This window comes from Amblyomma maculatum, chromosome 2, assembly GCF_055883805.1.
Source record: "Amblyomma maculatum isolate TAMU_Amacu chromosome 2, ASM5588380v1, whole genome shotgun sequence".
Classification (NCBI taxonomy): Eukaryota; Metazoa; Arthropoda; class Arachnida; order Ixodida; family Ixodidae; genus Amblyomma; species Amblyomma maculatum.
Genome location: NC_139345.1, coordinates 119,913,369 through 119,938,130, shown reverse-complemented (window position 1 = coordinate 119,938,130; position 24,762 = coordinate 119,913,369). Strand labels below are relative to the sequence as shown.

At 44.0% G+C, this 24,762-nt stretch overlaps 1 protein-coding gene and 1 long non-coding RNA gene across 2 annotated transcripts; one reads left to right on the top strand and one right to left on the bottom strand.

Annotated features, from left to right (window-relative positions):
* Nucleotides 1-8,849: 8,849 nt before the first annotated feature.
* LOC146199714 (uncharacterized) lies at nt 8,850-12,564 on the top strand. Its single transcript, XR_014704767.1, has 3 exons — nt 8,850-8,940; nt 9,174-9,239; nt 12,210-12,564. It is a non-coding gene; the product is annotated as an uncharacterized LOC146199714 (long non-coding RNA).
* Nucleotides 12,565-14,677: 2,113 nt separating this feature from the next.
* On the bottom strand, nt 14,678-17,902 carry LOC146199713 (uncharacterized). Its single transcript, XM_084592803.1, has 3 exons — nt 17,851-17,902; nt 15,134-15,335; nt 14,678-14,775 (listed from the first exon to the last, which is right to left on the bottom strand). Exons 1-3 carry the CDS (start codon nt 17,892-17,894, stop codon nt 14,710-14,712), a joined length of 312 nt encoding a protein of 103 aa, XP_084448929.1. The 5' UTR covers nt 17,895-17,902; the 3' UTR covers nt 14,678-14,709.
* Between the last annotated feature and the right edge of the window lie 6,860 nt (nt 17,903-24,762).

Here is a 24,762-nt window from a genome sequence, read left to right as displayed (position 1 = left end):
ACGGTGTCGTGCCTTCAGATGCACTGGGCAAGTATATATTTTCGTTTTGAAATGCTTTGTGTACAGCATTGTTCTTCAATCGTTGGTCGAAAAGAAAGTAGCAAAAAAGTAGCCAAGTCGCCAATCTAAAATATTTGTCGTCACAAGCCTGTAAATCTCGCCAATTTGGCGAGAGATCGCCAAGCGTGGCAATCCTGCATGCTCACATCCGTTTTCTCTTACTCCATAGTCCATACTTCCTACAAACAAGTTATTTCAGCACTCGTTCTTTCCACACTACATTACTAATTAGAACAGGTTGCAGCTTACTGTATGATCATGTATGATCATGAATGTTAAATACTCATGCTTCTCGCGATTTGTTTCGTTCGCGTCTTGATGTGTTTTATTGGATATTCTGTTCTGTACGTCCCATTCCTGTTTGGGCAGGGGATGTATAAGTGAAGGCGTTACGATTAGTAAAAATAGGAGATGCTGCATCGCAAATCACGAGTAATTGAGGGATACCTCCGCATACTACTGTGTCGACCCTGTTTTCGAGGTTTATAGCCGCCATAGATTGCAAGGAATGGAGTTGCGAATAGATAACCGACGGCGCTGCTGAGAATAACTAGAAAGTTAAAGCATAGCGTGATCCGCGGTCCTGCACAGTGATCCGGTACTGCCCGCCACCAGTGCGCACGCGCTGATTCAACGAGGCAGACGTACTCGCCGTCGGGCAGCAGGTGACGCCATCTGGTGCTCTCAAGGTGATCTGCGCATGCCCATTGGCGCCAACGGAAGCGGACCGCGGTAACTGACCGTTGATAGCACTATGCTGTAACACTCTATTGATTAGATTTCAAAAGAAATCAAACGTAGCAGGAGTGTTAGGTGCGTGGATGAAATCGGAACTTTGCGGGAACACAGTGGCTACAGTTGGCACAGGAGGAGAGTGCATGGTAATCGGAGAGCCTATCTGGTCGGGGTAGTCAGGCTAGCATAATGGGGGTTATGACAATGCATGGTGATTATTATACGGGCGAAACGCAGGGCGCCCGTCTACTGTTAGTTTATTGTATGTTAATGAACCTGAGAGAGAGAGAAAGAGAGAGAAGGCAGAGAGGTTAACCAGGACAGCTTCCGGTTCGCTACCCTGCACTGGGGAAGGGGAATGAGGAGTTTAAAGGAGAAATATAGAAGAGAATGATAGTAAAGGTAAGGCGGCGAGGAGCACAGTCACAGTTTCTCAATCAAGTTTGTGTCTCTCATAAAACACATAAGTGCTTTGAAGGCTTTGCCGTTAGACGCCTTCTGTGGCCATGGGCCGAGGGTTTTCTCCTCTGTGAAAGGACGGCTGTCAAGATGGTCCAGAGCCGAACGCAGCGCATATCTTTCGCTTGAAAAAGCAGGGCACTCGCACAGGTAGTCTGAATTATCCGCAGCCCTCCGCAAGCACCCCGCCTGAGTCCTTTTGGGACGAATTAACCCCATGAACCGATTCTTTTGAACTTCCGGCGTCCCGCAACTGATGGCTCAGCCGCAGCCGGTACCAGAGCGCTCCAGTGGCCACAGTTTTAGTTAGGAGCCTAAAAGTGCGTTGAATGTTTGCATGATTAATTCGGAATGTACGTGCACCAGCGACTAATTATATACGGTTCATATTTTTCACCCACTACGTTATTTCAGGTTTCTTTTGAGTGGCCGCAAAACTCTCACATAATTAATTGGTTTTGCTATACGAGTAAAGCAATGAAAGGAAACCGCACTGAGCGGTTGCCAACATTTGTTCTTGTGTTCTGCTTTCACATCCTTCGCACTGAAGCATGCAGGAATAAACATCTTTGCGACTGACGAAAACGTCACAAAGTAAAATTAACTGTAAGCATATGAGCGTCATTACACTCCTGTTACACCGGCATTGAGTCGACAACCTTGAAATTCTCAGTCGCGATCCAGTTTTAAAGGGTTTTGTACCGCTGCTACGCGGCAAACTCGATCTAGTATATATCGAGATTCCATGATTTCACGACGGGGTGTTGTGGCGCTACCATCGCCCCCAATAATTATGTATTGCATACAAGCAATCAGCCTGAATGTTTAATCCCAAAGCGGTTAAAACAAAATTATTCGTTACGTACGCTGCTATATATTCACGCTTAAAAGAAATTACGTTTTTTTTCTTTTTTTTTCCTTTTTAGGGCTAGAAGTTGTATACGCGTGGCATTCATGCAGTTTTCAAGAAGCTGGGGTTGTTTGGAATAACTGCGCTTGCTGTAAAGATTCGAAGCCAGGACTGTGCATTTTTTTTTTCAGTCAAAAAGATGTAATATGTAGTCCCATATTATTTATGCATTTATACTGCTTTGATTTCCTTAACTAGCGCTTTGCTACGAATGCGAGTGCACGCTGGTGAAGCTCGAAGGCCTTCTAGATCTCACTAGAGTTCCGAGCTTTCCGATGATTGACTCGGTATAACTATTGGCGCAACGGCCATGAAACCATCCGCGTAGCAGCGCTGAAATGCCCTTGAGTCCATAGACTATATCGGTTCAAGGGCCTTTGGAATTCCCTGGTGACAGGGGTATTAATCACCTCCCTCGCCCAAAATTCAGCTTCGCCTTTTTTGAAATAAGCTGTAAACTGGCTTATTTTAGTCAACTTTCTTATTCTTTAGAGCAAAGAGCATGGTTATCCCTCTTTTTATTTCTTGCAATTCTGTCCGGCATTGCTCAGAAGCAGCAGCTGCTAATACCGGCATTTTCTCCACAATGCTATTGTACACGTCACCGCATAGAAGTATGCGTCACCCGCAGAGCTGCGCGATGATTTCTGCGTTCATAATTTAACTCTCGGCACTATTTCACGATGTCGATGCATGCCCGCAGACAATAGAAAATTCCATCCAGCGTTCACAGTCAAGTGGCAGTGGAAAATGCATTCATTGTATTCGTATATACGACTACAGAGTAGGAAAGACGTTGTTGAGATTCAATTATCCTTGAACCAAGTTTCGCGAGCGATAGCCGTCGGCCGCAGTCGCTGATTCGATTTTGGCTCACTTCCGTGTTTGGTCAACGTTTGGTAAGCTTCCCGGCCGGATTTTACATTACGAACCAAATTTTGATTATTCTGGAGCCGCCCATTATGCCAACTATTTCCCTCGATCTTTTTTCTGTCCCTCCTTCTTCCCTTCCCTTCTGGCGCGGTTCAATCGCCCACCAGATATATACAGAAAAGATATATATCAGATGTATTTATAAGTGGCATATATATACTGCGCCTTTCCTTTGCGCCACCCAAGAACGGCGTTCAGGCTTCATGGACCATGCATACGTACCCTGCACGTACCGTCTCACTCCTTCTCTCCACAGCGGCTGGTGCGCAGCGTACGAACGTTCATGTGAGGTTAATTTGGGGTGACAAAGGTCGTCGGTGCGAATCACTAGCTTATACAAGGCTCTTACTCAGCTAGTAATTTGGTGCTTCGTAACACGCTGAATCGTTTGATACACTCCGAACCTTCTGCGTCAAATAGGTCAAAAATATATATGGCGCCATCTTATCCACGGCTTCAAAGTCCCATTCTGCAGTTTCGACCTAACTGCGTTAAGCCGCTAAATTATTAGCAAATTATTTCTATATTTCTAACAATTTTACAGACAATTGAGTATACCAAAGGCGAGCGTTTGTTTCTGCTAATTTCTTTGTGCCCCGCCGGGAGGGCGCAGTATAGTTACGGCACTCAATTACTGTTCCCAAGGATGCGGGATCGAATCCAGCCTCGGCGGCCGCTTTTCGGTGAAGACGAAAAGCAAGGCGCCCGTGTGCTGTGCGATGTCAGTGCACGTTAAAGAACCCCAGGTGGTCGACATTTCCGGAGCCCTCCACTACGACGTCTCTCATGTACCTGAGTCGCTTTGGGACGTTTTTGTTGTTGTTGTTGTGGCTGTAGGAAGAAGGAAAAGAAAATACACGGGCCTGCTACTGGCATCCCGTGAACCAAACGCCTCTTTCGGATGCCCTATACAAAATGGAATGCAGTCCTATATATATATATATATATATATATATATATATATATATATATATATATATATATATATATGATAATCATTTCACCATCCTCGCAGAAATTTACCAGCCAGGTCGTCGACCTTATTATAAGCTATAGCGTATGAAAAGGGGATAAAAAAGGAGTATCTGTTCGTCAAGTATTTATTCTCTATTCTTCGTGTATACATTTGTAAAGAACCAAAGCATAATCAACCGCTCATAATTGAATCCAAAGATAACGGTGTGTAGCTCGGCACTAAAATTCTGAGACTTTGCCCGCCTTACAGGGAGGACCGGTCAGACGTTTCAAAAGCGCCCTCAGCAATTTTTAATTAGCTTTTTTATATGTATCTCGAGAACGGCGACACGATGATACCAGTGTCAGCGGGTATAAGAGTTCAGAGGAATAAGGAAAATATTACGCTAGTTAACCAGCTTCTATAGTCTTTGACCATCACAGCTAGGCGTGTATAGCTGTAATTACAGAATTGTAGCCGGCTATTGGCGTTAGCCGTATCGCTTTTCATAACTGCGAAAGCGCGATTACTGTCGGCGATGGGACTCCACAAATTTGGCTACCTTGCTATTTATCGAAAAATTACCGCATTCGGACACCCCGCGCTCTGAGCATATCTCCCAGAGCCGTCAATCAGTCAAAAAAAAAAAAAAAAAAAAAAAAAACATTCGCGCATTCGGACACTCCACGTTCTTAGCATATCTCCCAGGGCCGTCATGCAACGGTGCAAGTGTCGTTGTCTGGAGCAGCAACCAGCAGCGCAGCACAAGCGGTACAGAGAAGATGACGTGGCTTTGACGGCGCTCGAAGCGATGCTCAGAGCGCGGGGGTGTCCGAAAGCGAGCGCAGTTTGGCGCGATATAGTCAGAATTTGTTTGGGCGCAGCTTCGGGTAATCATGTTTTCGAAATTCGAAAAACTGATATGGTTAGTAATAATGGCCTGTATACCTAAGACATCTGTGGGCGGGCCTCTATAGCTCACTACTGCACAATGTGCCATAGTGTATATATTTATCTTTATTATTTTTTTACCTATACGCTGTCCTTTCTCCCTATCGCTCACCTCTGATTTCGTCTATCGCTTCCTCACTATCCGTTTATTTCCGCCGCCCCGGTGCTTCAGATATCAGATAGCAAACACCTTTTCCTTAATTCCTTTTTGATATATAATAAAAAATAACCACATAAAAAATAATGGCCGGCTACTATTTGATCCAAATCTTCTAGAGCAATATAGCCACGGTGCGCCGCAGATGGAGCGGGGCCGCTGCCGTCGCCATGAGCGGTGCAGAAGAAGATAGCAAAAAGAAATAGAAGATGAAGAAGAAGCAGAAGAAGGAAAAGAAAAAGAAGAAGAAAAAGAGAAAGAAAAGAAGAAGGAGAAAAGAGTAAGAAAAGAAGGAGAAGAAGCAGAAAAAGACGGAAAAGAAGAAGAAGAAAAAGAGAAAGAAGAAATAACAGAAAGCTACGTCTACTTTGCTTACCTACCGGGTTTAACCCCATCAATTTTTTGCCCTTTTTTCCTGATTTCTGCCAACACTGTGCCCCAGAAGTCAGCTTCATACATCTCAAAAGTCCATATTTAAATATTGTGGGAGGCTTCCTTAAAACACCTGACATATTTAGTTTGAAGCAAAGCTTCAGGAATTTGAAGCGCTGCTTTGAGCGAACCTTCTCAGGTGCGCTTAATTGATATCGATAAATATTCGGTGCAGAAAGGAATATACAGCGGACGCTTACCCGTGCCCGCAATTGCGTGTTCAATAATTGAGGTTTCAATTGTCATCCCACATTTTTGTTCGCTTCTTTAATTCGGTGTTCATTTCATTTGTTATTTCATTTCATGTGTTCATTTGTTATTTGCGCACGGTGAGGGAATATTCGAGTGCAGTTAACGGTTGATACGCGATGTGGTGAAGCCCCCTTTCGTCTTTCAGAAGATAGGTCAAATCTGTATACGTTTGCCACATGGGTCACACGTATAGGGTCAACATATAGGCGTTGTATTCGCGATTTTTCTTCAATTTCTGCGAACAGAAATTGTCACGAAATCGGCCCCCAAGCTTTCTTTCGGTATTGCTGCCGCATGACTGTAATTGCTGGCATTATATATGACATGAATGGTGTGAGATAACTCACTGATCTCATTCTTGCGGCCTACCAGACTTCACCTTTATTTTCCTCCATTTCGAAAAGAAAATAACAGTATGGGGGTGGGGGGGGTTACAAGTTCGTCTTTAAGAGTGTGACGCGAAATAGTTAAGCTACTATAAGCTACCACGTAATCCAGCCAGAAGTCGTTTAAGTGATCACCTGGCCTATAAATCCTATCCTGGCTTAACCAAGCCTCATGAACGTGCCTGCGTGGACGAGTAGCGGGCCTTACTCGCCATCCAAGGTCACTGGAAGGTCGATCCTTTTATTGAACCCTCTGACCTCGAATAAACAACCCGAGTTGGCAGCTTCTCCCAGCTTTCTGAATTCATGTGATCGTGCTAGGCCGCGAAAACCATACAAGAATCAATGCACATTCTCGGCCATGTCAGGTTCAGCTGCCAGGTATACACCACCTGCTAGTAACATACCCGTTCGCTCAGAATGCCAACGATGGAGTATTTGGGTAACTTTGCCTTTGAAATTATCGCATTAAAAAGAGAAAGAAATGACCATGCAGCAGTCTTTTTGGTCAATAAATCAGCGCCTCCCATATGATGTTTATTTGAATGAGGCGGTTAAGTGTATACGATGTGGGGAATTCGAACCATCTTCGTTAGTCTGCCTATGAGGAAACACAAGAAGCCGAATGGACTAAAATTATAGTGATGCAGGAGCTCCCGAGTCTGGCGGCTTCGGTTTCGAAGACGCGAACTGCCCAATTCTGACGCATTGTCTCTCGCTGACAACCAGACGTGAGCTCGCACAGTGCAGGGGTGATACTCTGCGGGTGTTGCCTTTCCGGCACATGCACACGCGGTCTGCGTCTACTGGCTCGGTTCCTCCACAAAAGTATTTTATGATTTGAAATTCACATTTAAGTCAATCTGCTCAATAAAATCTTTTGATAATAAATTGACACGGTATTCACATTTTTCTGTTCGGCTATCCCAGCGAATTGGTACCGTGCTCATGACTGGCACTAATTTCGGAATCGGAATCCGTCTTTTTTACATGTCCAATCTGCGCATTGGCATTCCCCTTCCTCCAGCTGCACTAATTGAAAACGAACCGTCAGGCCATGCCGCGCTTGCGCAGTTTATGTTAGCGACAGGTGCATCAAACAGATGGCGGCAGTTGTCATTAGAGAGATTTAGCTTACCGGAGACGTATTACGTCTCCCGGAGACGTACAGACGTAGACGTATCGGACGCCTACTGCGCATGCGTGAAAACTGCCGATACGTACAGGCGCTGGAGGCGTACTCCGGTATGACTCCGGAGACGTATGCCGCGTGACGTCCAGCTTGCCGTAATCTCGCGAGATCTCACGAGATTTCAGCAGCCATGGAGCCAAGCCGCCAAGCTAAGCCAAGCGCCGATGGGATGGTGCTACGAGTGCTTGTAGAGTGCTGCTGTGCGCAACGGGCCACATAGTTCTCCCGTTTTCACATTGGCGTCATCAAATGCTGTAATACCCTTGCCCCGGCCGTGCCAAGAAAACATCATGCGCAAGCGTTTCAGTGCGGCGGACGACCAGCAAGTAGCTCGAGATCGCCATCATCCTGTACATACACTGTACAGCGCAGGGAGAAGGCGCCGTCGAAAGAAGTTGCAACGATTTCTAGGGATCCGCCGACGGCGAACGAGCGCTCGCTCCGCTGCGCAATGAAGGCGTTCGCAAAGGCCTTTGCAAGCCATCCAGCGTCAGAAAAAAAAAAAAAAAAAAAAAAAAAAAAAAAAAAAAAAAAAAAAAAAAAAAAAAACCCGATTCTGGTAAGTCACTACCCACTACCTTCTCTGTTCAGACGATCGGACTGGACAGCGGACTGTCCGAGCGGAACAATTAGTTATCATATGTGAGGAAAACGGCACTTTCGAGTAGCTCGGAATGGCAGTGACTCGGCGCCTGCCGATCGCGTGCGCTCCGAGTAGGAGTGGTGGTGGATGATGCTTTCCCACGATACATACGGCCCGCCCGTCTGAACACCGCCTAGTCGATTGCTGGGGAATAGCAGCGCAAAGTAAAAAGCCACTTACGTTGTGCGAATTAGATACATGATATTTCAGCATTTTTGCTGAGCATGGCTCGAGTTGCATAATATAATACACGTCGTGTAGCTGCTTTTGTTTACATGTGCATGTAAATGTGCACAGCCACCAGGAGCCACAATAAATGAAAATTGTTTGCAAGATGATTTACTTTATCTTCTCAGACAATTGTCTGGCACCATTAGCTAACAGCACATGCTGAATGCAGTGCCAAAGCCAAATATTGCAAGAGGTCATTTATTTTATTATTTTTTTTTTTTTTGCTCCAAGCTTATGAACTTGTGTCCCCGTGTCAGCACGTGAAATGAAGTGCGCCAATATTTTATGCTGTTGGACAAAACATCCAGGCACTGGAAGTCCCATTAGCATTTACAAGTCGCAGAGGCTGAACTGGTTTGCTCATTGTGTTATAAAAACACCTGAAAATTAAAAAAGGATCCTTTTTAAGGACCATTGCATTGAATGAAGGCAACAGTGTCTGCGTCGTGGCACTTTTCTAGTGTCCTGGCGCAACTTTCAGCTGCACAATTAGATCCTGTATTATGTTGGCAAGTTAATTACCAGTCATCTGTGTCTCGTATGGTTATTCCCTTTCAGATGAAAATGAGATTGCAAGTGCCTGAATGACATGGTGCCCAGAGAGACTCATGATGATGAAAGCAATCATGACAACTCCCGGAATAGTAAGCGACAACACTTCTTATATTACTTTCTTCAATGTTGTTGTTGAACATGTTACAGCTATTTACAAAGCACTGCAACGTTCAGTCTTGATTCTCTTACTGCTGTGTACAAGGTTTAGCCAGAGTGCTAAAGTAAGCTCGTGCATGTTGTTATGCACCGGAAAACAGCCTAAGATCTCATGGCTGCAGAAATAATTATTTCTTTCATTTGTTTGCTTGCTTCCATGGCACAGCCACAAGTCTGCACAGTGTGGAGCCGCTGCCGTCAACACCAAGCCTGCAGTCAGTGCCCCTGAGGGGTGAGGACATATTTAGGTTATTTTGAGCAGTACCAATTTGTAAAAAGTTTTATTTATCTCAATGCCTTAACAACTTACTATAGTTTAAAACTCAAGACTGCTTAGTACAACTGCACTAGAACCTAGTTGTTAGCTTTTGTATTCATGCCAAATCTATGCACGGACCAGCAGCAGCAACAGTGCATTATACAAAATGCAATGGTCTATGAAAGCAGCAATAAATGAAATAAATGAGTAGGAAAACAAATTGTTCACAAATTTTCATGTTCATGGTGCACACTCACGAGACCATCGCAATGCTTTGTGTATTGTTATGCTTGTCTCAGACTGTTTTGAACGTATACACTCCATTTGGTGGCATGACTGAGTCTTCGGTTTGAGAGAAGAATGACGTTTCGAAGATGAGAGAACAAAAACAATGAAATTTGATTGCACTTCTGCAGACTTATGTACATACTTCAAAGGTCTTAACAGCAAAAGGTCAAAAGCAAGTTCACAGCAATGATAGACTATTGAGCCTCTTGCCCAGGGCCAGTATTGTTTTTTTTTTTTACTCCACAAGAAACCTTTAAACAATCAATCCAGCCCTCAATCAAACAGTATTGGTAAGCAATGTTCCTGCAGTCATACCTTGGGAACAGGCGAGGAGACATAGAAACTTCCTTTTTCACTTCGATAGCGTTGCAATAGTCGAACAAGGAGTCTGTCTGCCAGAAAAACACAGGGCATGTCTGATGTCACATAACAGCGGATCAAAACAGCATCTGTAGAACTCAACTCCTAATGGATCAGTGTAATGGTTTTACGGCCATGTCCCTTCTCCCAAACAGCCACCGTATCTTCCTGTGCAGTGTGCCCTCAGGCACCCCTCTCCAGAATGTATTCATCATCGGGCAAAGCGTGGGGAGTTCCCATATGCTTTTTCTTTTTGCGGCTTCACACTTTTGTGTGATGTTTGCCTGGACGCGTGATGCATTTCCAGCTCTTAGGACATTGCACCATGACCTAAGAGCATAATGTGCGTAATCAACGCAAAAGCTCAGAAGTAATATTTTATAGACATTTCTACCGCAATTACCCATTTGGTGAATTTTATTTATCCTCAAGAAAAGGATGGCAAAATTATATTATTGTTTACTCCACCCTCCACTGTGGTCTTAATGCATTGGTTGATGTAAAAAAATGATTCAATTTGTTTTCAATGTGCATCAGAAGGAGCGTTCACTGACATAAAATAACATCAAATACCATGGAAAATCTTTTGCATATGCCAGCAACAGGCAAGTCCCAGTATAGATTACTGTTGAACGTGACACTTAGTATTCTCTGCGAGCCTACAATTGTAATGTTCCGGCTCTCATTGCTGACAGCACGATTAAAAAAAAAATTCTTTTCTGGGAAAATAATTAGCGTTGTCTTTGAACAATTTATATTAAGTTTGTTTGATTGAAGCCACAACAATAATGTTAACAGGAAGGCTTTGCTTTACTTTGTCAACGTGTCTGCATCTGTGCCGGTCATAATAGAACAGTCATCTGCATGTGGTGGTGGCAAAACTAATAAATATGCAACAGGAGCAAGATAGGTGTCAACTTATCCGCAAAGATGACGGCCTGGAGTCCTTGGACATGGGCGACGTCAGCTAGTCGGATTAGACCTAGCAGAGTTTCAGGGCGTAAGCTCGACAGTAGTTTCCCAAAATTTTTTGTCTCTCGATTTATATTTTAGATTTCTGGACACGCCTATATCATATGTACCAGATCCACCCTATATATGTACGACAAATTTAATGGATATGTCGATGTGGGCAATGTCTTTGATGAACACTTTCAACAACAGTGGCCAAAGCAGGCTTCCTTGTGAAACACTGTTAGTGACTGTTGTAAATCGTTCAAATGGTGATTACTCAGGCATGCTATTTGTGTTTATTCTACTCTCCTTTGGGGCAAGTGCCAAGGGATATACCCTACAACCTGTGTGCAATTCTGTTCACAGCTATATAATCACACCAGGTAGATTGCTACAATGAGAATTCACTGCCTTTTCTTTTCCTGTCTTTTTTTTTCATGAAATTCTAGTTTAAGATTCATAATTATCAAAATACCCAATTGCTTGTCCATGAACCTTTTGTACTTGCTATATACCATGGCCTATTCCCCTTGAGACGCTTCCTAGTGAGTGACATCTTTGGAGTACCAACCCATTACGATTCAAGTATGATTTTGTCTGCCGTAGGCCCGACAAGCTTGTTACTAAAAAAGAGGCTCGATAAGTGCCTGCTTGTTCTTAGACCACAACCATTAGAATAACTCATGTGGTTTTTCCAGTCGGACAAGTTTCCTTCCGAACGACTCACAGTAGTTTGCGCCTATCTGCTTCGCTTGCTGCTCTTGCTTCTCCCTCCACCGGCGATTCAAAAGGCTGAGAGGAGGTGCTACGGCACATGCACAGTGCATTTTTTTTGCAATTATCTCCAATCGCCAGTGACTCATATTAAATTTACTTACAAACAAATATTTATTATGCCACATGCTTCCTTCCCTTACAAAAATTTCGTTTGTATTAAGCCCAGTGCTAGATGCGTTATATCTTTGCCACTGGTGCAAAGACATATTGTTTGCGTGTTGCACTAAATTTGATGGTAGAACATTAAAACAGCCAGTTTGGAGCAGTTTCGGAGCAATATTGAATTTTGGAGCAGGATAGAGCAGGAAAAGCAGTTTGGGAGCAGAATGGAGCAAATGGAGCGGCAATTCCACCCCTGATAGGTGCATTCACAAGAGGAGACTGGTGCACTTCTGTGCCATGATATAGGGGTATGCCATATGCCCAGACATTTCATGAATAATCATGTGCGTAGTTATTCACTGCAATACCAGCATGGAGAGCAATATTAAACAACCTCCAGCTTTCTCATAACAGCTTTAATTTTACAGTAATTTCTGTGAACACTGCGCCTTTTCATTCCAGGAAGGTAGAAGAATACAACACGGATGTTTTATGCAGCACATGGTGACGAACACTGCCCCGTGTGAAGATGGACATATGAAGATCAGCTGGTGAAATCTTGGCAATCAGTTGACAAGATGCTGATTGCGTTGATGAAAGAATGAAAGTTATTTATGTTGGCACTATATCACATTGCAGATAGCACCAGTTTATTTTCTCCAAAACTCTCTCGACCATGTTCACTTTGCCAAATAAATCCCAAATACATTTTTGCAACACAAATGCTGTCGGTGTGTTTCTGTTCTTGCATTTTATGGTGCATAAGTAGCTAAGGCTACAGTTTCGCAAATACAGGTCCAAAATTATCTGCAAAGGGCATTACACTAATTTTAAATTGCATATTTTAAGAAATAATTGCGTTGTTAAAATTGTAAACATATGCAATGACTCGAAAAAAAAAATATGTGCACAACCTCTCTCAAGTGAGCCTCAGCTACAACGTTGAAAACACTGTTAGTGGCCTGTGGTCACCACTTCACCAAAAGAAATTCAAAATGTCCCGTCACATAGTGGTAATTGCTAAAAGCATATCATAGGTCAGTGTTTCTCTAATAAGGGCTCACGAAGTGATTTTCAGGGTCCACGAAACCCACAACTGCAAAAAAAAGAAAAGAAAGATATGCGTGATAGCTTTGGCCTGACTAGACACAGTTTTGCAGGGTTAAAATCTAGGAGATTCAAAAGCGACTTTAGTTTATGAAAAAAAAAAAAAAAGAGTGCAGAAACAGAGGGAGAGGGCATCTGCGGCATTCGTTGATGCCAACGTTGGTAAAACTCGAGCTCTGGCTGCACTACTGGATGGGGCTACAATGCAAAGCGTCTCGGGCATGATGACAACATGACAGCTCAATGAGAGTACAATTAATTCAGTAGTGTACAGAAAACTCTGAATAATGACTCTAGCAGCACATGCGATCAATGAATACATGAGCTGTGAATTAGCAGCATGAAGTGAAAAACCATAAAATGGCATCATCACTTTTTGCATCTGGTAGCACAGGTTCTCACTGAAGCCGTCAGACGGCCTGACAAAGACAAGCTGTGGTGGTTCGCCAAAGCAGATGGCATTTCACACATACAGACACTTTTGTAACTCAGATGCCACCTTTCCTTAATCTAGACAATACACAAATGCACACACAACCGTTCGGGTGAAACACTAGAGACGGCCCACGCAGCACAACTCAAGTACAGCGTTCAGACTAGTGGTCTAGTGCATATTTGCGGTCACAAGCATCTCGTGCCACTAACAGTTCGAAGATAGCGTTGGGAACAAGTGAAGCCGTTGGTCCGGAGCGCAGCTGTCAGGTGTTCACCGGTAGACGGTCACGCAGTCAAAGGAGCATGGGAGACAACGCCGAACCAAAGTCATCGCGTCCTTTCAGTTCGCCAAGTAGCGAGATGGCAAACCGAAGCTGTCATATCGCTGCACACAACACTCAGGCAAAAACCCCTGCATTTGAACACGAACACTATCACACGCCACCCTAAACGCCACCACGCACACACCATGTCATGCTGAACACTGTGAGACGAGAACAACGAGAAAGTAGTCATGCACTGCTGCAATCAATCGAGATAAATATTGCTGCATCTCGCATAAAAAAAAATTCATAAAGCTGCATCTCGGCATAACAGCGTCAACAAATGAACAGCATAAATCTTTGGGTAGCATTGTTGCATGCAGTGATGCTCATCTTGGAAATGGAGCAACTGTTCTAGAAAACACGGACAACAGAAACAGAAGTGGACATGGACGTACACAGGCTCACAACTGTATTTTACTAACCGAAAGAGGACATATATACAGCAAGCAAAAGTATAGCGTTGAGCATGCGGTGTTGTGCACTTTATATGTGTCATCTTTACTTAGTAAATCCAGTTGTGAGTCTGCAAGCCTCCTGTCCACTTGTTTCTAATGTCCAAGTTTCCTAGTGCACTTACCCTATTTACAAGATATGCACCACTGCATGCTGCAATTATTGCTGTAAGGAATACAGAGATGAATTCTGCGACTGTTGACAAATGCCTCAACTATGAAGGTCACTGCTTGCCATGCTTGTCTATATTTTACTGAGAAAGGCAGCCTAAAAAAAAAAAAAAATGTTCCAAATTTTTTGACCGCAGGACGTAGGCCGACTTATGTCTGAAAAGGCACAAGGTACTGACCAACTGAGGCAGACACAAGACAAAGTACATAGACACATGACAGCTGTACAGAGATGTTCAGCAGTTCATTGCGCAACTTTATACATGCGCCCTACCTGTTACCATCTCAAAGTTTGGTTCTTGAAATAGTCAATAAAAGCAAAATCCCGTGCTACGCTGCCAAACCCCCCCTCTACATCTTTCCTAACACTGCTCATTGCCTTGTTGAAGGCAACATGATGAGGCTGCAGTACGGCACCTCCAAACAGCTTGTAGAGCAGAGGCCATCGGGGGTAGGCTGCATCACTATAGATCACATATTTATGACCCATGGTGATCTTCTGCAGGTTCTCAAAGTGCACCGTCTCCTTGAGGATCCCTAAAAGATAACAAGAATTAAAAATATAACCAATGCGGGTCTACACAGGTGCCTCTGTTCTTTCTGTATAATGAGATGTAATTACAGTTGCAAGTTTTTAGATACAATTTTTTCCTACAAATTTATAAAATGCCACAATCACATACTTAAGTGCCACGTTTCTTTACAGATGAAAAGCTGTTTTTCATGAGGTGGGTCATTGAGTACCCTTTCCCAAAAACCACTCAAAAAATATAAAAGTACTTGTGGAATTTTCGCAGCAGAGATGTTAGGCTTTAATTTGGAAATGCACTCCCCTGAATATGAAAAACATATTACAGCTAGTTACTGCAATGAAGACATGACTGAACAGGCTTACCTGCATCGTGACGCCTGCCTTTAAATGGCCCACTGGCAGACTATGGCATTGGTACACATTAGTGCCTGATATTTCTGCACAGGCTCCACTTGTGCCCAGAGAAGTCCTCCTTCTGAGCCACAGACGGTCGACAAATTTGCCTTGCTGTGCCATGATGAAACCCCAGCAGTTGAGCACGGGGGCCTTCCTTTGCGTGCACCGCCTGAGGAGGAAAAATTGAAGCGGCTGCAAGCAACGATCGCTTATAGAGTCCCTATAAAGTGGTCATGAGAAAATAATCTTTCAGTGTGCACCTTCTTTACTGTGCCGTATCATAATACTTATTGCATTGCTTTTGGACGAGTTCACTAGCGTTACCTCGTACAGGCCCATCAATTTTAAGGTGAAAATCTTTAATGGCTCATACTGTCGGCATTCGTTTTTGGTCACACTATAGCTGTCAATCAAATGACGTCATGATGATGCCATCAGAAAAAATCGAAATCCTGTTTCCGCTGGGAGCCGAACCTCTATCCCTCGCATCCCCATCCGAGCGCTTTAGCCAACTGTGCAACGCTCGGGATCGTGAAACACACATCAAAATTCTCCTTGTCTACAGTAGCGATGACAATGAAGTTGGAATTAGCAGTGATGACATTAGCAATGATAATGACGGTGCATTTAATTCATAATGATGAGAGCAAACGTGATGCATCGTGTGCACCAGCAACGCTTAGATTTTCACATTTCTGCAGTGTAGATTCCGCAGTGCTCCCGGATTTTTTCAACGCTATCATCGACACTTGATTTTTTATTTTTTTTCAAAGCAAGCGAAATTCAGAAACCTACACTAGGTTATTTTCTTTCTTTTTTTTTTTTTTTGTAATTGAAAGATCATATATACATCTCACTTTTGCAAACGATTTGAGACAGTAAGGATGTAAATAAAGACCAGGAATTTCACAGAAATCATGTGCCAAATCAAAAATGAGCCAGATTCTGCTGATGTGCAGATGGAAATGAGCCAAATCTATTTTATTCTTGACAGCTTTCTTTCTCAGCTTTAGCATGATAGGGTGGACTACTGCGAGTGTAAATTCAATTACTGCTTCTCCATAGCTACTTCCTTATCACTGTCTAGGATACGAAGAGATCACAGGAAAATCTGAAGCCAGAAGATAAAAACACTGGGAACATAGGCCTGCAGCAGACGAAGCAGTTTGTGCATAAAGCTCGCAAAATAACTTATAAAAGACTACATTCAGTTTAGCCTGTTGGCAGCGGCTTTCTGCATTTAGCAACATAAGCAAATAGCCGAAACTGGCAAGAAACGACAATATTTGCCGCTGTCTTGTCGCTTTGCATCCTATGTGCATCTACCATTCCCCGGCAATACAATGGTGCACTGAATTAAAATAGCTCTTCATTAAACACATTCCAACTAATTTCTACCAATAGAAAATAGCCTCACATCTTTGCTTGAAGCAGAAGCCCACTAAGCATTTATTTGCTCACTTTAGAGCAAATCAGTGCTGCTGATTGTGTGACAATGAATATTACAACTCTTCATCAGCTGTATTCACAGTATGATCATTTACATGTATTATTTTCACAAACAGACTAGAAATGACTCTGAAAAAAATTTTCAGTCAAAGTAGGGTCAAATATAGATTTTCATATCGATAAGGGCCAAATCCAAAATTGCTTACATTGTTTAAATTATTGCATAAAATTTTATGAAATTTCTGTGTTGAGTATTTCTAATACATGAAGCAAATTAAAAAATAACTTGTGCTGATAACAACCTTTTGCGTATTTCTCAGTTTGTGTTTCCGTGGACTTCCCTAATTTAATAAAAAAAATATTGACTTTTAAGTGTGCTAGTGTTTATGTTGATGACCTTATGCTGTGCTAGTAGGCAAGATCGAAAAGCAGCATAGCACTGGTTGCATTCGGGACGTTAAACAGTTTCACTAAATTCGATGTCGACAAGAGAGCACCTTCCCAAAGCTCTACAACCGAGTTGGAGAGCAGGGGTATATATATATGCCTTTGCATAAGTGTGCCTAAGTTAATTGACGTAAAAAAAAAATAATAAAAAAAATAAAAAAAAAAACTGAATGATTACAGCAGACGTTCGGTGACTGGGCACGAGTCAACTGCAATCGTTAATGTATATTATGTTTTACAGTAGCCAAAACTGCTCGCCTGCTAGAAACGACACAACGCCGTTACGCGCCAGAGAGCATTGGCCCCATGCCATCATCCCTAGGAGCATGAGCGCTGGTGCCTTTCGACTACAAAATGGTAGGGTTTTTACGTAGTTATATCGAGTAGAAGGCTCGGTAGCGTTCATGCACACATGGAAGCTGATGGGGATGATGTGCAATGAGTAGCGCGAGAGTGCGTAGCAGTGTGCACGCGGGATGATACGATATCCCGCCCAGCTTCTCACAAGGAATTTATCGCTTTAAATCCGCTCCGGCCTTTTTTTTTTTTTTTTTTTTAATTTGAAAGCGCTATAAGCGGTCGCACAAGTGTTAGACTGTTTTGATAAGCTCTGAACCTCAGGATTAGCGCTAATTCGCATTCAAAGATGACTACTGAAACGCCACAGCCAGTCAGCTTTGCTTTACATGTTTCGGCGGGCATATTTATTTGACACAGAAAGCACTGCTATCAATAATTTGGCTTGTAACCGTCAAGCCACCACAACCACTACACCATGCGCTACTTACCTCGGAGAATCGCTGAAGAGCTTGCAGATCAAGCCACTTGTCATATCGTAGAGTAGATGACCGACTTAAAAATCGAGCTGTCACGCTGACACGCTGCGCACTGATGACCTCATTTGGAATTAGGAGGGCTAACTGCAGCTCTCCGAAATCCTCTTTCTAGAATCTAAAAATCCTGTTGAACACTGTGTTGTTGTTGGCGCCGATGTTGAAGGGTACCACGCTCACGTAAGTTCCTTCGAGGCTTCGGAATATCGCGCTCCCGTTGAAATCTATGCATGTCTTCAATTTCATCCCATGATAGGGTGCTTAAAAGCTGCCTGTCGTGAAGGGTGAAGGATGCTGTCGGCATGATGTAACGTAACATGGGCAGGTTGCACCGATAGCAGGAGCAAATTCTAGCACACGACCGAATACCAGCAAACACGAGCAGTTGTTTCCTTCCTCCATGCGAGCACCAAAACAAACGGATTTAATGCAACTAGGCTTGGATTGTTCAGGCTTGCTGCAGGTGGCAAAGTGGTTAAAAGTGAGCTCAAATTAATAATTATTCGAAACACAGCTAACACGTCAACATGATGACTTCGGGGGATCTGCATGTGACATTTTTGTGACATTATTTGAAGTATTTATTACAAATAACTTCTAACTTTTTTTTATTGGATAGCCATCATCATCATCTGCATGTACGTCTAGCGATACGTCTTACGTATGGGCGATACGTACAGCTAAAACGTGTTTTGCCCGGTGTCAGCCGAATACGTCTAAATCAATTTTCACGCATGCGCAGTAGGCGTCCGATACGTCTACGTCTGTACGTCTCCGGGAGACGTAATACGTCTCCGGTAAGCTAAATCTCTCTATTAAGTGCACACTTGCCACTGCGTCTATGGACGCAGTTGGTGCCTCGTGGCCGGAAACGGATCGCGAGGCTACGTTCGCTGCATTTCCACGTGTTTGTTTACAATCAATATAGTAAACGCATTTTCGCCCATTCTCTAGTCCGTCAGACCTTGTGAAAAAGGAGGATCGAAAGTACGCGTACGCTGGTGCTCGCATCAAGGTATACCGCCACATCAAGGCAGATCGAAGTGGAAATGAAGATGGTATCCATAAAGTAACACCCCAGGATCAGATATCCGTCGACGTCTTCGCTCCGCGCTTCACGTGGCGGGCAGTACCGCACATAATCTGCAAGGATTCATGTCGCCATGCGCCCGCCTCACTGGCGGCTTTTTCTGCATCTAACAACAGGGCTTCGGACGATCGACCTTATTTGCCAAGTGCGCGTACAGCATAGTGGGTGACTGTGTTACAACGCGCTCAGGCCACGCGATGCTATATACAGGCGTCATGAAAGCGCATGCCTTCGCACGAGGTGACGCGTCCCACTGACAGCTATAGCGTCGTAACGGAATGACAAGAAAGTGCTTTGATTCCTGCGCATAATAGCAAGTCTCTACGCGTACCCTTGGACTTCCCCGAAGCCTATTTCACACCACTGCCGATGTATCTAATCCTCTTGAGTTTTGGAAGCAAAAAGCGATCCGTATTTCACTATTATTGTATATGCAGAGAGCTAGCTGCACCTGTGCAGTGGCAGGTATATGCACTTCTCGGGAACATGCACTATAGCTGAGCGCGCGCAATATCCCTTCGCGGAACTTGGTTGCGGATCGCGCGCCTATGGATATGTCAAAGCTCTGGTGCTACAACTGGAGAGGAGGCTTTCGCGGCACGCCCCCGTTGGGCTATACCTCTTATTTTTAGAGTGTAGCTTTTCCTCCCGAACAAAGCGTCGACGTCAGCCTCAGCAGAACTGACAGTGCAAACGAAGAGCACAGAGGAGGATGAAAGTAGGGCAGGAGTAAAGGAGGAGAGCACGGCTAGAGTATATAGCTGTAGAAGACGGCCGCACAGGAATGCGGAAGGGGAGGGCACTACTACAAGAGCGGTGTTCCGTCTTCGGCGGATGCTGCCGAGAAGCGTGTCGCCCAAGGAGATGCTCTGCGATGTGGATCGCTGTTTGCGCTACCGCACTGCATGTTCCGTCTGCATGCAGTCGCACATGGTTGAAATATCGCAGCATGCAGCTGCGCACAGAAATACCGTTCGTGAGCCTGTATTTTTTTTTTTTTTTTATGGAGAAAGCCTTTCTAGACTCATGGCACGAAATCCCGTGCGTGAGTTGTGCACGTGATCTGTGCGTCGGATCTGTGCGCTGATGTGTCCCTTGCTAATAACGGATGTATGAGGAGAGAAATTAGGAGTGAAGACGATTGATGGTGATTGGTAATGAATAAAAGTTATACGATAGATATCGAAACAGTTAAGGAATAATGATAATGACTAATAAAATTATCATAAAATGAATAAAATGACTAAGATGGCTTGTAATGGCTGCAACGGACTGGAAATGAGTAAACATGCTTAGCTATTAGTGGTAATGACTACAATAACTAGGCGTGGCTCAGCATGACTACGGAGCGACCAGTATACGTCAAACGGCGACTTGTAATGTCCTCAAGTGCGCTGGAAATGAGTAAATATGAGTAGCTATGAACGTTAATGACTCAATGACAAGGCATGACTCAGAAAGAGGTAAACAGAAAGGGAAATGCAGAAAAAAGTAAAGAGGCAAGCGATAAGCGGCAAATAGTAAGAGGAAAAAGAGGGAGGCAAACGATGAGAGGCAAATGATAGGAGAGGAAGGGCAGGCGTTCGCCTTTCTCCTCTGAAGAGATATCTAAGAGACGCTCTAATTTTTTAATTTGCCTAGCGGATGAGGGAACATAGCTAATGGCAGCACATTTTTTTTTTTTTTTTTCTGAGAGATATCAACAAGAGCCATCGTTGCATTACTGTAAAAACCACCTAATGGATGGGGATTATTCGCAATGTGGCGCCATGGGCCTCCTAAAGCGCGCTCTTTCAGGAACGATACGTGATTCTTGAGGGCCAGTGACGCAAAAAAATTATGGTCTCCAAAGCGGCCGACACCGCAACAGTTGGTCTGAAAACGGCGTAAAACGTGTTATATACATGCACACATTCATTGCTGATATAGACCCCTGCTTGAAGCATGCATGGAGCGTGCGGCAGTGAGCCGATACGGTGATACTGCGAATACGAAAGCAACTGTTGCAGCAGCTGCAGTAAAAACTTTCGCTGAACACTGCAGTTATTGTCATTGCGCATATCTTCAGGAGATCTGCGCTATACTGTACGGGCGAATGTATGCGTTATATATCGAAGCTTTGCTATGAGTGCAGGGTTAACAGTGAAGCTCTATGCTTGCTTTGTGCTTTTTTTTTTTTTTTTGCTTTTTGCGGATTAAAACTCGGAGGACAATTAAGCTTCGCTTTTAAGAGTATAACGCGACTGTAATCTTGTTCGCATCGTGCGTTTCTTGGATCCACATTTATTCAGCTTGAACCGATGAGCCTTTGTAGCGTTGGCGTGTCCGTCTCACAGACGGTCCAGCTCCATAAATATTCACGGATATATTTTTTTTTTGTTTCAGGTGAGTTACTTTCCTTTGATTACAGCAACCTTCCTGAGAAATCTGGCGTCAGTCGGAACCCTTAACTCTGCGGCTTCAAAATCAACACCCTTCCTTATGCGGTATCCCGCCTGATCATTCTGAGGCAGAATTTACAGCAGCTGCTCATGATCTTGCATACACATTTTAATCTATTCTCGGTCGTACAAACGCACTGCGTCGTAAATGCGCGATATAAATGCTTTTGTTCGAAAACGTGGTGGGCGGAAATGCATTGCCAGCCATTCTGAGCCCGTTTTGAACATGTAGAAAGCTGCATAACTTCGTGCGCACAATACTTTGGCATTCTCCAAATCAAATCGGGACTTCTGAAAGCGACTCTCATAAATCCGATCCCAGATCAGAACCATTTGTCCACAGCACACAGAAGTCGTATGAGCCAGAAGAAGTCTGTAATCTGTGCGGATGTGTGATCGCACGGCCTGTCGTCGTTCATGCACGACAAGTCTCCTGTGAAGAGGAGATAGACGCGTGGTGGTGTGGTGCAGTGCTTGAAAATATAGGTATGCCACGGACTCAAAAGAACCTCTTTACCAGCCTCGATCGAACTGGACGAATTTTACATTTTACATGGGCGCATACAGCTTAGATTACAAGCGTGCATGTTGCTTGTCAGTACGCGGTCATCATCTGTTGAGGAAATCTTCAAACCTTCACATGTGATCGTAACGGTCGTTTGGGATTTGTTTATATATAGGATGAATGTAGATGGTGGTAGATTATATGGAGTTTTACCCTTTCGCCCGTGGTCTGGTATATGTAACAGAGGGCGGGCAATGGAAGCACGCGTTCGGTTGTTTCCCACGTCCGTGCAAGAAAGACTTGCATTCTCGAAAGGGGGAGACATATCTCGCTACACAGAGAGCCGTGCCCTTTGCCTCATGCAGGAAGAGAGTCTCACATGTGGTCGGTGAATAATCGCATAGCTCAGCAGGCTTACGCAAGGACGTCTCGGCGGGGTTCGTTTGCAGCAAATGGCTGCTTTCGAAGCTGTGCATATATGTGCACACACACCCGGGAAGAAACTGTATGGCGCATTATATATGCGTAATTCGAATCGTGAAAAAGAGATTATAATGCATAAAACAAGTGCAGCGCGGAGGCCCCAGACGAATATGTTCTGCATGCACGGAGAAGGCATGTTGTTTAAGTTGTATATCAGCTTAATGTTTACGTATAGGGGCACTCGAGTTCCGACAAATGTTTTTTTTTTTTTTTTTTTTCCTCTTGCCAGGATCAGTGGTTTCATCACACGCGTGCGCACACGCACTCACGAGCTTAAAAAAAGCGTACTGACCCGAAAAGAACAAAGATAAAACGAGGAATTAATATGACATGCATAGCGCGCATTGTTTGATTTCAGGAAAATGAAAAGCCCGAAAGAGAGAATACGTGAAAAACAAATGCGGCATACGCACACCGCTCTACGAACGTGCACCTGCACATGCTAACAAGGGCGATTTCGACATCAGACATTGCAGGAAGCTTGGCGTGGACACATCTTGAGGCTGTTATTTTCTTTAAGCTGTCCCTCGTATATACGCATAATCACCATTAATGCACCCGTCGCCGCATACGGTAAACAATTCTATTCGACGAGATAGGATCATTCACACATTCGTGCAGCGCATACCTGGAAATCTCCCGCTCTCCTATACAACAAGCACACAGGTCTCCAGCAGGTTGTGAGGTATGATGGGCCAGCAGCTTCCCATATTGTGCATTCGAAGGTGCCTGCAATTTGTTACATCATCGCCTCCATTTTCGCTACTCACCTTTTACCTGAGAGCCACTGGCTCGGTTACGTGGTGTCGGCAGGGGTCCCCGACCATGCGAGCGACTGCTGTGGTATATATACGGCTACAACGTCGAAGCTATCCGTGTGATATTTTCTTGAGCGACGCCGTTACTCCGGACGCCGACAGCGCGCCGTCCTTGAAGTGCGGCCGCCTGCGGGTGGCCGTCCGACCGTCTCGACGAAACGATAGCACCTGTCCCTGATGAAGTGCATGAGATCCGTATCGGCGGCTGCCGTCTCCGTGAAGCGACCGCAAGGAGTACGGCACGTGACCTTTGCCTCCCGCTGCGGGTGAAAGAGACGCTATTTAGGCGCGTAGAGTCCTTTTTGCGACCTTGTAAAAGCGATCCTAATTTTCCGGAGGGGGGGTAAATAGGGGGTTTTTAGTTTAAGCGGGAAACGGAGATTTATTAGTGTTGGCGGCACCAAATCACACTTGACTTCTTTATGAGCTTTTCGCGCTGTCGGTCCAAAACTGTCACCGCGGTTCCAATTAAAAGAAGGTCTACGCGTTTCGAGGATCAGTTTAATGGTGCCAGCATATAGAGACATTTAAATTAGGTGCTTGACAAATTGGAGGAACACATGGACCATGTGGTGTGCATGTGAACCGCAATAAAATATCTCCGGCTGTAGTAATCAGGGAATTAAGTAAAACGAGAGAGAAAACCCAGTCTGCTGAGCTTTGATTCACAAGATGCACGCACCCTATATACGTTATTTCCTGCATTCTATACTATAAAGGCCCGTTTATTGCTAATTGAATCATCGTCTTCTACTCTTAATTGCAGATATACCTCCATAGCGATAATGGTGCGGCGTGCATCTTGACGTGCAAAGGCTGGAGAAGGCGGTGACAGCGATGGCGATGTACAAATCGTAGTACAATGACAGCAAAGAACTGCTCTTCCTTCCTCTTTAATTATATGCGATGACCGAGCGATAAAGCCTTGTCGCTTTACTTTATAGGTCATGTATGACTGCACTATGCTGGACTGAAATGGCTCAAAATCTCAGTCCTAAATCTACTCCACCTTGAGTCATTGGTCACCTATATGCCACTTTTCCTTCGCATGTCGATTTATATATTTATGACACTTACCAACGTTAAAACCTTTAGAGCTCCGCTTTCTGAAAGAAGACATGCTGTCACTGTAATTTCATATTTAGAATCCCAAAGCGGCGGCGGCTACTGCAAGATATGCAGAGTGAACAATATTGATGATGATGATGATAATAATAATAATAATAATAATAATAATAATAATAATAATAATAATAATAATAATAATAATAATAATAATAATAATAATAATAATAATAATAATTATTATTATTATTATTATTATTGTTCGCAGGAAGGGAAAGGCGCCGTATCTGTCACACTTGCTCTGTGGACACCTGAACCGCGCCGTAAGGGAAGGGATGAAGGTGGGAGTGAGAGTGGAAAGGGGAGCCGTAGTGGAGGGCTACGGAGTAATTTCGACCACCTGGGGATCTTTAACGTGCGTTGACATCGCACAGCACACGGACGCCTCTTCGTTTCGCCTCTATC